The sequence below is a fragment of the Streptopelia decaocto genome, assembly GCF_964273445.1.
Source record: "Streptopelia decaocto genome assembly, chromosome: 17".
NCBI classification, from domain to species: Eukaryota; Metazoa; Chordata; class Aves; order Columbiformes; family Columbidae; genus Streptopelia; species Streptopelia decaocto.
This window is the reverse complement of record NC_138672.1, coordinates 2,578,687-2,592,403: the sequence shown is the minus strand read 5'-3', so window position 1 is coordinate 2,592,403 and position 13,717 is coordinate 2,578,687. Positions and strand designations below refer to the sequence as shown.

General features: G+C 55.3%; 1 protein-coding gene across 1 annotated transcript in view; it reads left to right on the top strand.

Moving 5' to 3' along the window:
• RGS3 (regulator of G protein signaling 3) overlaps positions 1–13,717 on the top strand; it is an 83,263-nt gene that overhangs the window by 6,197 nt on the left and 63,349 nt on the right. Inside the window, exons 3-8 of the mRNA XM_082067560.1 lie at positions 720–863; positions 8,936–8,986; positions 10,175–10,233; positions 11,210–11,304; positions 12,156–12,224; positions 13,044–13,104. Coding sequence (XP_081923686.1) covers positions 720–863; positions 8,936–8,986; positions 10,175–10,233; positions 11,210–11,304; positions 12,156–12,224; positions 13,044–13,104 — 479 coding nt within the window. The remainder of the gene's footprint in view (positions 1–719; positions 864–8,935; positions 8,987–10,174; positions 10,234–11,209; positions 11,305–12,155; positions 12,225–13,043; positions 13,105–13,717) is intronic.

Here is a 13,717-nt window from a genome sequence, read left to right as displayed (position 1 = left end):
TTTCTGGGTCTGTGCACTTTTTTCTCCATCAGTGAGGGATCCCGTGGCAGGTTCCTGGGTGGTGGTTTGGCTGTGAGCAAGGAGGGGCTGGTGTGCTGGGTGCTGGTCACAAGGAAACTGTCCCGTTCCTCCCTGTGCAGAGCATCCCTGCTGCTCTGAGCCTGAGCGCTTCAGGTTGTGGACTGGAAGCTGGATCTGAGCCTTGCAAGACTGTCCTGAACACCCGGCAGGAGCTGGGCAGCATCTCCAGTGTCCTGGAAAGCTGCTCATGGGCTCATTAAACCGTGAAGGGGCTGGCTGACTGTTTTAAATACAGCAAAATATAACGGTGCTGAGCAGAGGATGCCCTTGGTGCTGGTGTGTAAAGGGCCAAGGTGCAGCTGAGACACGTGCCAGGGGTGACTCCCGCTGAACGAGGGTCTGTGTTCTGCTGTGGCACTGGCCCCGGTGACTCACCATCACTCCTCTGTCTTCTGCACCCAGATGGGGCTGGGCAGGGGGGCAGTGGGGGACAGAACGGCCTTGTTTGTGCAGAGCTGGCCAGGGGAAGCTCGGAGCAGAGACCTGGCAGTGTGGTCTTCTGGGGAAGGCTGGGACGGGGTGGGGACGTACCCTTGTGGCAGGTAAAAACCATGGGTGCTGCAGAGCCTCTGGTGTCCCCCATGTCCCAGCTCCCTGTCCTGCTGTGTCCTGTCCTCATCTCCTTTTTTCTCTGGCAGGGACAGGGCAGAGTTCCCAGTTGCTGGAGCGTCTGCCAGCCCTGCCGAAGGGGAGATGTGGGGCTGTACAACCCTCCCTGCAGATGTCAAAGGGACCATTGGGGAGCAGGAGGAAGATCAGCCACGCGCGGGTGAAGGGGAAAGGTATGTGTTGGGAGTGTGAGTGGGGCTGTGGGGCAGCCAGGGACTTGGCGCTGGCCAGGAGCGTGTGGAGGGGTGACCATGGGGAGGAATGGCCGAGGTGTGTGTCCCCTGGACTCTACAGATCATGTCCTTTTCCATCCCAAAGACGTCAGTATATTTAGTATTACTTCAGCAGGCTGGGAAATGGAGGTGCCTGTGCAGCACTGACAGCAGCTGTCTGCAGTGGCAGCATGGCCCTGTGCTGGGCTGCACCCGTGTCTCTCCCAACCTTCGCTTGTCAGGGCTGAGCTCTCCCGTTACCCAACTCTGCCTGGGCCAGGGCAGCGGGATCTGTGAATCGGCTGCTCCCAACCACAAAGCCCGCACAGGTCTGATCCAGACTCCCCTGTGCTGTTGTGGACCCGCAGCCTCGCAGCAGTGCCACGAGGAACAGACCTCGCTGAGTGTGGCATTTCCCGCAGCATGGGGAGTGTGGGGACAGATCTGCTCTGCCAGGGGTCAGTCCTGTGTGGGGTCCTGCGCTGTGGGGAGCAGGGCTGCAGGGATCCTGGGACAGCCCAGCCTATGGGGAGGGGGTTTCATGGAGAAACCATCTCCATAATTCCTCCCCACTCTCCGGACTTGTGCTCAGCTCTGGGTGCTCCCGCTGAGCTGTGGTGCACTGTCTGGAGCTGACGGGTGCATTGTCACCCTTTGGGGCATGGGAAGGGCTGCTTGGGGTCTTGCAGAGTGACCCCATGAGCCTGGGGGGCTGTGTGCCTCTTTCCTTGTCACACGAGAGCCAAGCAGGTAACCCTTATCTGGCCATCCCTCCCTTTCTTGCCTCACCCCCACAGACCAACTCTTACAGCCTTTCCTTGCCTATAATAACTTCCCCAGAGCTGCCTCATGCTGCTGTCCCCTTCTGCTCTGGTGGGGCAGTTCCCCAAGCAGCTGAGTGTTTGCTGGCAAACCTGGTCGCACAGTCACGGGGTTACTTACAGCCTGCCGTACTGCAGAGGAGAGGAAACGTTGCAAAGTTTTCCACTTTTCCCAGGAACTCATTCCTGGTGCATCAGCAGGGTGGCTGTGGGATGGTGCCGGTGCGGGTCTGGGGTCTGCAGAGCGCTGCCCGTGTCCTTGCACATGGCTGCGGCGCGGGGCTCGGCCTGTTTGCTCAGGCAGGTGCGGTCCCTGTTCAAATCCGCGGGGCCAATGGGAGCCGCGCCGTTCAAACGTGCGGCGGTTGGACGCGTGTCCCATGGAAACCCGGCTGCCTGTCACTCCCGGCTTAAACGGCTGTTTGGCTTTCCCAGGCTAGGCTGGGAGAGCTCCAATTACTGGCTAATTAGAAGTGTCCTGCCATGGAGCCCGGCAACATCCACAGAGTCTCGCTCTGCACCCGCCAGGCTGATCCCCTGGGAAGCTCTTTCTACCTCACCACGTTTGGTAAGCGTTGAGCCCGCAGCTCCGGCGAGCAGGGGGTGCCCGGGGGATGTGGCCAGTGCAGCACGGGGAGCCGTGGCAGGTCATGGCCAGCGCCTGGCTGGTAGGAACAGGCTGGAGAGCTGCTCCCCAAAGGCATTAAACACTGAGCAGCAGCCTGCTTGCATCTGCCTCGCTGAGCTGGAATAATATGTGGCTCCATCAAGCTGGCGAACTGGAGAGCACCCTGAAATCAAGCTGCCGCGGCCAAGGCGTGCTGCTGTGGTCAGCCGGGTGCCGAATACCCAGGTGGTTTTGCACCCCTGGATGGGCAGGAGCTGGGATTCCTGTGCAGGGCTGGCCAGAGCCCAAACACCCCGTAGGACAGAGTCCTGGTTTCCTTCTCTGCTCCTTGTGGGTTTTGCTGGAGCTGCCTCAGTTTTGCTGTGAGGGCTTGAAGAAGCCCATGGGTGGTGGTGACTTGGCTCTGCGGGCTAGGCTGCAAGCCCTGCACACCCACCTGCGAGCTGGTGGGTTTGGCAGCAAATGTTGTAGAATCTTAGAATCATTTTGGTTGGAAAAGACCTTTAAGATCATTGACTCCAACTGTTAACACTGGCCATTGTTTGTGGCTGTCAGCAGCCGTCCTGCGCAGAGGGAAGCTGGGTGCCCTTCCTGGGTGCCACTTATGCAACCATTTTCTTTCAGAAACTCTTTTGAAAAGCTCTTGCTTGTTTTAGTGAGCAGGGTGGGCAATTGTGCAATGGGCTGTTGAAGAGGCTGCAGGGAAGCAGAGAGGGTTACGTGAATGGAGCAGGACATCTCTTCCCTGGGCAGCCAGGGATGCTGCTCCCTCCCCCTTTTGACTTGTTAACATCAAACTGCTCAGGACAGCCTGGAAGATGAAATCCTCCTGTCTTTGCAGGACTTATTTGTGCCAAATATTGTGAGGTTTGTGGTGCCTCTTGGATCTGTAACCAAGCATCATCTCTGCAGCTGCAGTTCCCTTCATGGGCTGACCATCGCTGACAAGACCTGGTGTTGGGTGCTCTGAGCAGGAGAGAAGAGCAGTGGCAGGGCCAGCAGCCCTGTGGTGACCCAGGTCCTGGGAAAGGCTGGTGCCAGGGCCCCAAGTTGTCCATGGTGATCTTGGGGTGCTCTGCCTCGTGCCATGGGGACCTCTCACCCAGGCACTTACTTGACATTACTCTCCTCTGGTCAGAATTCCCCTTGCCATGTACACTGATGGCTCTTGGGTGTCCCAGCCAGGGTGAAACTTGCATTTTTCCTGCAATAAAACAGAAAAGCATTTAAGGAGAACATCACCAAATTTTCCATTTGTCAGAGATGATCAGTAAGGGACAGATTTTCCCGCCTGCTGGGTTTGCTCCCAAAGGACACCACCATTCATGTGTCCCCTCCCTTGGCCTGGCAGACTTCTCTCATGGGTGGGAACCTGTTTGCTTACCACCTGGTGCTTGTTTGTACCCGGATTTTCCCTGTTCTCCTGGTGCCAGCTTTGTTCAGCAGCTCAGATCGCCTCTCCTGCCCTGTGGGGTCCAGACGGACAGGGTCTGGGTGCTGAGCCCTGCCAGCCCCACTGAGCCTGCTCCCTGTGAAGGGGGGTACACCCAGGAGCTGTCTGCTCTTTTGTCTCCCTCTGGCCTTTCTCTGCTCCTATTTTCATTTACATGAACCTTCATGGAACACAGGTGACCTGGAGAAGCTGTGTCAGGGCACCTCTGCTGAAGCTGTTTCCCTTAGTTCATGTTAGGGATGTGTAGAAAGAGGTAAATCTAGGGGATAACATTTAGAATCACAGAATCATTTCAGTTGGAAGAGACCCTCAGGATCATAGAGTCCAACAGTAACCTAACTAGCATTAAACCATGTCCCTGAGAACCTCATCTAAACACCTTCTAACCCCCTCCAGGGATGGTGACTCCAGCACTGCCCTGGGCAGCCTGTTCCAATGCCCCACAGCCCTTTGGGGAAGAAATTGTTCCCCAGACCCAACCTCAACCTCCCCTGGTGCAACTTGAGGCAGTTTCCTCTGCTCCTGGCGCTTGTTCCTGGGGAGCAGAGCCCGACCCCCCTGGCTCCAAGCTCCTTTCAGGCAGTTCAGAGATCAGAAGGTCTCTCCTCAGCTCCTGTTCTCCAGCTGAACCCCCCAGGTCCCTCAGCCGCTCCCATCACACTTGTGCTCCAGCCCCTCACCAGCTCCTCTGCTCTCTCTCTAGTACCTCTAGTTTCTCTGACTCTCTGCTTCAGAATGAGGTGGAAATGCAGCCCAAGAACTTGTCTTGATATAGGGGCTGTGTTTCAGCCCCTGCGGTCTGAGAAGGTGTGACTGCTGCCCTTGAGCCTGTCCATGTGCAGATGCTGGGACAGCACATCCCTCCCACCAGCTCCTGCTGGGTCGGCTCTTTCTGACAGCAGCTTCCCTCTCTGTTCCCAGCCCCACGCAGGCTCTGGAATTGCTCCAAAGCTGCAGAGCACTCCCCTGGCATGAGCCGGCTGGGACCCCTTTGGGGTCAGACGGGCTGGGAAAGCCCTGGGGTGTGTGGTTTGTCACTTCGTGTGCTTTGGAGATCAGGGGAGCTAACGCATTGACAGGGACGTCACCTGTTCCCCACAGGAAGGAGAGGCTCTTTCCCACCGATACTCCCAAATCCTTTCTACTGGGGCCAATTTGTGATATTTCTGAAAAAGGCCAAAATGCCCATTTTCTCCCTGCTCTCCTCTGGTGTCACCTGTGACACAGGTGCCAGGGGCGCTGTCCCTGCACCAGAGCAGCAGCGCTGCACGCGGTGCACGAGGCCACAGGCCTGTCTGACCTGATCCCTCCTCGTGCAGGAGCCTTGTCCCCGTGTGTCCCCCAGGAGTGGCCCCAGCCATCCCCAGCGCTGAGCACAGAGCTTCCTCCCCCCGAATTTCCCAGCACAAAAGCTTCTTTCTCCTCCCCAGAGCCCATTCATTACCGGGCTGACTCCTTGTCACGCTTGGTTAGATGGGGCATTTTGCTTTTGTGTTGTAAGGGTTGTTACATGCTAATAGTGGAGCAGTGCAAAGGTTCCCACAGTGTCAGCGATCTGGAGATAGCGGAAGGGTTAACGTCTTGGTCTAAGAGGCTGGGGTGGCATGGTGGCACCAGGGGACAATATTCTCCCTGCTGTAAATCAGTGTTGGCTTCAGTAGCGCTGTCCTGATTTGCCTCACCTGGGTTGTCTTTGCTTTCTCACCTTGCACATGTGCCCATGCAGATACAGACTTGCATTTCCACATCTGCACAGACGTGTGCTCCCAAACACGCAGATGCACACATGGACACACACTTGAGCTGGAGTGAGATTTAAAAATTCTGTGGGGTTTTTTTTTGAGTGAAAAATGAGTTCTCTGAGCTGTTTCAGGTTAAACAATCCCTTAAGATATCCACACCCCAGCAAACCTAAGCCCTTGGGTGCATCTCCTGCAAAATGAAATGTTGGTTTTGAATTTGAAAGATGTTTAGGTGTCCATAAATGGTGTTTACAAGTTTTTGTGTTTTTTTTGTAAGCTGGAAAACAAGTCAAAATGGGATATCTTGCTTTGGACTGAATGAAATGTTGTGCTAATGCTTTTGGACTTTTGATTCTCCCAGAACACAGGGAAACGTTTAGTTTTAGGTTGGCCTGGAGCAATTACACAGATTTCAGACCCTGCATCACCCTGAAAATCTGCACATCGTATCCCAGCTGGCAGGCGGCAGCTCCTTGGACCCCCTTGGGAAGGTGATCAGAGGGGCTGCACACCCCAGCGTGTCACCGCCACCCTGGAAAATGCTGTCGGCTGAGTCTTCGTGCCAGCCTGAGCATTGTGGATGGATTTTCGGGCTGATGCAGAGTCGCTAGTGCATGGGACAGTGAGTGTATAGCTGTGAGTGAGCCGGCAGGGCCGAGCTGCTGCCCAGTGACCAGTCCCCGTCCCTCGCTCGGCGGGTTCACACGTGCGGCTCTCCCGGGCGCTGAGCTCCTGCGCAGGGTCTGCAACCACTTGGGTTTCCAGTGCTGTGAGTTGGTTGCTGGTAGGTGGGTCCAGGCAGTGCTGAAAATCGCAACTCGCAGCTCCAGATGAGAGGAGGGAGCTTGGGGATCTGGCACAGGTGTTTGGAAAAGCAGCAGGACCTGCAGGATTTGTTTGGAGCTGTGCAAGCACTGGGTTTGATTCCCAGCTCTGCTGAAGGGCTCTCACCTCTGCACAGAGCGCGCTGCGAGCAGTGAGTTCTTCTGCAGTTGAGGGCGCTGTGTTTTCAGGTGGTGGCTTTACGTGTCACCTGCCAAAGGTGTGTTTGGGATGCTCCTTCCTTTGCTCTTTCTTTATAAATAATCCTGCTTTTTGTCCTTGCACCTCTTTGAGGGGTTTCTGGACTCAGAGGCCTGCCTAAGCAGGGTTTCAGCTGAGCCTGTCCCAAGTTCATGAACACAGAGGTTGGATCTGCCTGCATAGTCCACACTGAGAGCAATTCCCCAGGAGGATGCTCCAGCTGAACTGACTTACTCTGGTTTGACGCTTCTCTGGCTTCATCCCTCCCACCTCCTCTCTCTGTTCCGAGCTCTCCCTTCCCCTCTCGCCTCTGTGAGCTGAAAAGGCTCTGATGGGTGGAAGTGTTGCCTGCTGAGCTGCACAGGGCTCTGCAGCACCCGCCAGGCACTGCTGGGTCCCACGGTGAGCTCTTGCTGCTGTGCTCTACCAGTCTGTGTGTGGAGAAGTATTCTCCTTCATGGCTGGCTGTGCTCCTGTAACAACTCAAATCAACCTCCTGCTCCAAGGAAGATCCCCTCATTTGCTGCAAGCACCAAGTCTTGGCACCTTGAAATCTCTTTCTCTCCTGTGTTCTCTGCCCTTTTGAGGGACAGAAGTGGACGCCCCTGTGCTCTCATTAAGATCTGCCCTTTTGGCCTGCTGATGACTGCCTTTGATCTCAACTGCGCTCCTCACTCTGCTCACGATGCCGATGGGGAGCCGGGCACCCGGGCAGGTCCTGGCTCAGTGGGTGGCTGTGGGTAAGGCAGAGCACCGGGAGTGGGGGATCTCCATCCACACCTGCTCCAAAGTTGGGTTTCTTCCATGTAGCTGCTCCCAGCTCTCCCCTACCACCTTCTCCTCCATCAAGAGCTCTCAGTGCTGTTACACCGGGAGCCAGGCAGTTCCCCGGGGGTTGTGTCACTGGGAGCCAGGGTTCTGTTTGGTCCCAGTCCCCCCGGGTCTGCGACAGAGGGATTGCAGGACGATGAGCGTTGCTGTTCCCTGGGGTTTGGCTGCTTCTGGCCTTGTTGGCCACCTGACAATTATTCAGTGTCAAAACACATGACTGAAACCATTCTTGTTTAATCCTAGATTAAAGCAAATATTGACTCCTGGTTTTAGGGGATGACCTGTCTGCTCAGCAGCCCGTCCCATCTGGGGTCCCCAGGAAATGCAGGAGGCTGCAACATGGGCGCTCTTGCTGTGCTCCCATTCCTGGGGGGTGGATTTGTGCTGTGTTAGTCCTTGTCACTGCATCTTCTCTGCTCGACAGTTCTGGTGATGGGTGACAGTGATGGGAGGCAGCGGGGGAGCTGGGTCTGGGCTGGGGGGAGGATTTGAATAGCTGCATCCCCCTGTTACACTGTGGTTAATTCATCCCACAGCGACTGTTCATCCTGCTGCTCTGACTTCCCTCTGCCATGGGCTTGTGCCTTATGCTGGTGGAATTTACTGTGTGCTGAAGAAAACAGTATTTGGGTATTCCTGGGATGTTTTTACATTTTTTCCAGTATAAGTTGGGGAATGACCTATCAGAGAGCAGTGTAGGGGAAAGGGACCTGGGGGTCCTGGGGACAGCAGGGTGACCATGAGCCAGCACTGGGCCCTTGTGGCCAGGAAGCCAATGGTACCTGGGGTGGGTTAGAAGGGGGTGGTCAGTAGGTCAGAGAGGTTCTCCTGCCCCTCTGCTCTGCCCTGGTGAGACCACACCTGGAATATTGTGTCCAGTTGTGGCCCCTCAGTTCCAGCAGGACAGGGAACTGCTGGAGAGAGTCCAGCGCAGCCACCAAGATGCTGCAGGGAGTGGAGCATCTCCCGTGTGAGGAAAGGCTGAGGGAGCTGGGGCTCTGGAGCTGGACAAGAGGAGACTGAGGGGGGACTCATTCATGGGGATCAATATGGAAAGGGGGAGTGTCAGGAGGATGGAGCCAGGCTCTTCTGGTGACAACCAGTGACAGGACAAGGGGCAATGGGTGCAAACTGGAACACAGGAGGTTCCACTTAAATTTGAGAAGCAACTTCTTCCTGGTGAGGGTGGCAGAGCCTGGCCCAGGCTGCCCAGGGGGGTTGTGGAGTCTCCTTCTGTGCAGACATTCCAACCCGCCTGGACACCTTCCTGTGTAACCTCATCTGGGTGTTCCTGCTCCATGGGGGGATTGCACTGGGTGAGCTTTCCTGGGCCCTTCAACCCCTGACATTCTGTATTCTGTGACTGGCTTGGTAGCAGAAAATGTTTTCTCCCTGATTTTCCCCTTGGCCCCTGAGTGATGCCCATGCCTGGGGTGGGGAAGCAGGATGGGCTTGGGGCCTCAGGGATGTGGGGGGAGCTGTGCCAGCCCTGCCTCCTTCATTTCTCCTTCACCATCCCTCCTCTCCTTCCCCAGGCCAGCTGAAGCTGTCTGTCGAGGTGCGGGACCGGACCCTGGTGCTGCACAGTGAGTATCTCCCTGGGGCATGTGGGGAGGTGGCCCCAGTGTCATGCTGGGCTGGTGATGGGGACAGCACAGTGGTGCCTGTTCTTCAAACTCTTTGGAGCTTCGTGAAAGCTGTTGGGAGCAGCTCTGTGGTGGAGCAGCATGATGGGGGCTCTTTGACGTACAGGCTAAACTGAGATTTCTAGAGATGTTCATTTGCAGATGATCATGGTGTCTTTTGCATCCATGTGTATAAATTTTTTTTCTTTAACTCTATGTGAAAAGAAAAAAAGCAAATATAATTTGGAAAACAAAAGCTGAAGTGCTTTATCTCCTCTGAAACGTCTTTTACATTGGCCAATACCATTTGCGACATTTGTCAGGACTTCTAAATCATTCAGTTACCTCCAAACACTGCAATTTTTAAACACCAGCATTATTTCTTCAATAGAAGTATTTCACCTGGTCCAGGCCAGGGTTGCTGTCCCTTACACCATGGCACGTTTCCTGGGGGACAAAAGATGCTTTTCCTGCTTTGGGGACTCGGGGCTGGCCACCACTGCTGGGTACCGGACAGTGATGCACCTGGGATGGTGGCTTCTTCACAGCCATGAGGCAGGTCCTGGGGAACTGTGGCACTGCAGCTTTAGTGGTGTGTGTTAGAAAGGGCACCGCTGCCTTGCTGGGCTTGTTAGGACGGAGCTCAGCCTTGTTCTGACAACCTGTCCTGGGCAATCGCGACTCTGCTGCGCATCTGTTGCCTCCAGCCATGGGGCTGGGAATCCACTGTTCCCCACCGTGGGGCAATGGCGAGTCTCTGCTGGCAGAGCTGCCATCAGGATGTGCCCGTTGATATTTAACTTGATGATACATTTGGCTCCGGGGCAGGGAGCCCAGAACTGTGTCAAGTCAGGCAAACAAAATGCCATTTGCCAGCCGGATGCTGAACTGCATCTGCTGCCAACCTCACCCATAGATTCTTGTATTTATAGCGCAGTTGTATTAAAGGCAAAAAACATGATAAATCGCTTCACCTGGCTGTGGGTGCCCAGTGAGACCAGGCTGCTGGGGAGCTGCGTGCGGATCCCGATGCGGTAGGAGGTGTGTTCGGCCCTCCGAGGACAGGACACCCCATCGAACAGAGCACCGCGGTGTATGAAGATGCTTTCCCTGCCACTTTGGGGCTTGATTGATTTGTTTCCTTTCCAGTCATGGAAGCAAAAGGGCTGATGGGCAAGGAGTGCCGGACATGCGACTCCTACGTGAAGGTGGGTTTTCCTGGGGCTTTGCTCAGGGAGCTTTGGCTTTCTTGGGTTTTGGGTTTGGCTTTTCCAAGCATGTTCTGGGCTGCCTGTCCCTTCCCCTTCCTCCTCTGTCATCTGGCTCAGCATCCCCAGCATGCAGGGAGGCAGCTGCTCTCTTGTCCAGTGCTGGAGGTCTCCCTGGTTTGGTTGGCACAGTGTCTGCGTGGACCCAGAAAAGTGGAGGATGGGACCTTGCTAAGGGCTGTGTCAACCCCATGAGATGCATCCCAGTGGGAGGCAAGAGCAATAACACATTTAACTTTCCATTTAGCCGTAGCTTCTATTCAGCATGACTGTGGATAAAAGTAGCAGCAAACAATCAGAACGGGCTGTTGGGCATTGGAACAGGCTGCCCAGGGCAGTGGTGGAGTCACCATCCCTGGAGGGGTTTAAAAGACATATAACTGAGGCTCTTAGGGAAATGGGTTAGTGCCAGAGTTAGGTTATGGTTGGACTCAGTGATCTTCAGGGTCTTCTCCAACCAAACTGATTCTATGAATCATTGAAGGTTAAAGAACATTTAAGAATAAGTACCAAGGCCTCATGTATATTCTGAAACTGACTTCTGTTTAATTTAATTGTGCAAGAGCATCCCCCTGGCTGCCAAGGGCTGGTGGTGTGCACCATGCAGGAAGCATCTCCCCTACAAGGGGGCTGCAAGTCAGAGACCAGCCAGCGGCATTTGTGTGCATCAGTCTTTGATTTTTCCGCTCTTTTCCTTCCCTCCCCTGCCCCAGGGGGTGTTGTAATGCAATGACTTGACATGCATAGGGTAAAATGATCTAAAGCACGCATTAGCACGGGCTCCGCTGGATCTCCGAGGCTCAACCATCCATAACAGTGGCCGTGCTGGTTTCCTGCCACCACAGCGGCTGAGGTGGCAGCTGGGTGCCAGCGCTTGCTTTGAGTGCTAACACACTGCTTGTTTTCCTCTGTAAAGACGTCGATCGTGCCAGATGCTGACTGGAAATGCAGGCAAAAGACGAAGACTGTGCCAGACAGCAAGAATCCTGTCTTCCACGAGCACTTTCTTTTGTGAGTATGACGGGGCAGGGGAGGCTCTGACCCATCTGTCAGCGCTGTGTTCACGTTGGGGGACACACACGACCGCTGTCCGGGGATTCCCTCTCGAAGCCAAGACCCTGTGTTTGCTTTAGCATTACGTCTATAACAAACACATGTCACGCATGAGCAGGTCTGCTGCTGAGATGAGGAGTGACAGACATTATTCTGCTGGTTTTTATAGCTGAAATGCCTTGAAATTTTGGGCAGAGCTCTGCGGAGGCTCACAAAGCTGTCGACATGCAGCATGGCAGCAGCGCTCCCGCACACTTGGACTTTCTTGCTGGGCAGGAGTTGGGCAAACACGCTCCATTTCCTAGACCTTACACCTGCAATAGTATGGGCATCAGTGTGAATGAGGAAGGTAAAAGGATTTCCTATAGCTACAGCATGTTTCTGCATGGGAAAGGAGCTGTTGTGTTTTGGTAAAGCTTGTTTCGCTGGCTAATCAGCCTGTGTCAGACCTCTGTCCCGCTATGGCATTTAATTTGGCACAGGATGGTTGTTTCAGAGTGTGAACTGTGGCACGTTCCTTGCATTTTACCCTTTGATATTGGAAGCGTGTCTTTCTGCAAAATTTTGTTCCCCTTAAACCACCTGAGCGATGTCCCCAACACTTGCCCCAGAGATGTCACATCCCTGTGCAGCTTTCTGTGAGGAACGAGAGAATTAGTGCAAGGGTGGCTCCTTTGAGAAGGTGACCATTTGGGGTGAGAAAACCTGGCTCTGAGGAGGATGAGGAGGCCCCGGCTGTGAGGGCAGCCCTTCATGAGCGCTGCTGGGGAAGATGGGTGCTCACGAGCTGTCTCCTCTGCTTGTTACAGCCCAGTGCAAGAGGAGGATGAGCAGAAACGTCTCCTGATCACAGTCTGGAACAGAGAGAGAAATTCCAGGTAAGGGGCTGCCAGCCTGCCATACCATCTGTTTCAAATGGGGCTGATGTGGCAGCAAACCTGCTGTCTGCTCTGGCCACCCCACGTGAGCTCCCCAAGGGAGCTGCCTGAACAGAGGCTGTGGCTGGTGACATTGGGGAGCTGAGCAACAGGACTGTGACCTGCTGGTGGGATGTGTCAGCCAGGGTCGTTCCCCAGGGCGGCCTGTGCTGGTGAGCACTGCGGTGAGCTGGTGAGCTGTGTGGTTACACCAGGATTGCTCCTGCCTGGAGAGGGAGGCAGAGCCTGGGCACTGCCTGGCTCCCAGCATGGGCAGGGGTCACAGAATCACAGAATAGTTTGGGTTGAAGGGACCTTCCCAGCTCCCCAGTGCCCCCCCTGCCATGAGCAGGGACATCTTCACCAGCTCAGGTTGCTCAGAGCCCCGTCCAGCCTGGCCTGGGATGTCTCCAGGGATGGTTCATCCACCACCTCTCTGGCCAGCCTGGGCCAGGCTCTCACCACCCTCAGGGTCAAGAATCTCTTCCTCATGTCCAGCCTGAATCTCCTTCCTTTAGTTTAAAACCATCACCCCTTGTCCAATCACAACAGGCCCTGCTAAAAGTCTGTCCCCATCTTTCTTATCGGCCCTTATCCGGAAGGGCCATAGTAAGGTCTCCCCAGAGCTTCTCTTCTCCAGCTGAACACCCCAACTCTCTCAGCCTGTCGTCCCAGCAGAGGGGGATATTTGGGGTGTTCTGGGAAAGGGCTGCATGTGGGGAGCTGGTCCTCTGGGAGTTGTGAACAAGCACGTGCTGATGGTCTCTGGCTCTCCCGCAGACAGAGCGAACTGATCGGCTGCATGAGCTTCGGTGTCAAGTCCCTCCTGACCCTGGACAAGGTACCTCTGTGCTGGGGTGCAGTGTGTAGAATGGGTGCCTTTTTCAGGTCGGTGTGTGGATGTTGTCACCCTCAGGGCAGGAGCAGGCTTCTTGCACCATGGGAAAAAGATGCTCTGAAGGTGCCCAGGGAGTTCCCTGGTCCCATTCCCAGTATGAATGGCCACTGGGAGACTGGTGTTGGTGTGACTATGGGAGGCAGAGATGAAGAAGGATCTTGGGACATGGGACCATCACTCCCTTCTGCAGGGACACAAAGAGAAAAGCAGCAATTGGGGGTGCAGAGGGGCAGCCCCAGCGAGTGCTGCCTGGGAACAGGAGATGGAGTCAACCTCGCTGGCACGTGTCACATCTAACAAGTGGCTGCTGGGTGGTGGGGACACACTCCTCTGAGGGCTCTGTCTGATTCTCTGCGCTCAGCAGCTGGGGGTTCAGCTGGGGTGATGGGCAGAGGGCACACGCAGAGGCTTTGGGCTGTTCCCAGGGACAGTGGTGCTGTCAGGCTGTGCCCCAGCCACAATCTGTGTCCCCACTGCTGCAGGTTTGGTCACAGTACTGCTGCCCCAGCCTGGCTGCTGCCTGGTAATACACATCAGCAGGGTTTGCTGTTCTAAG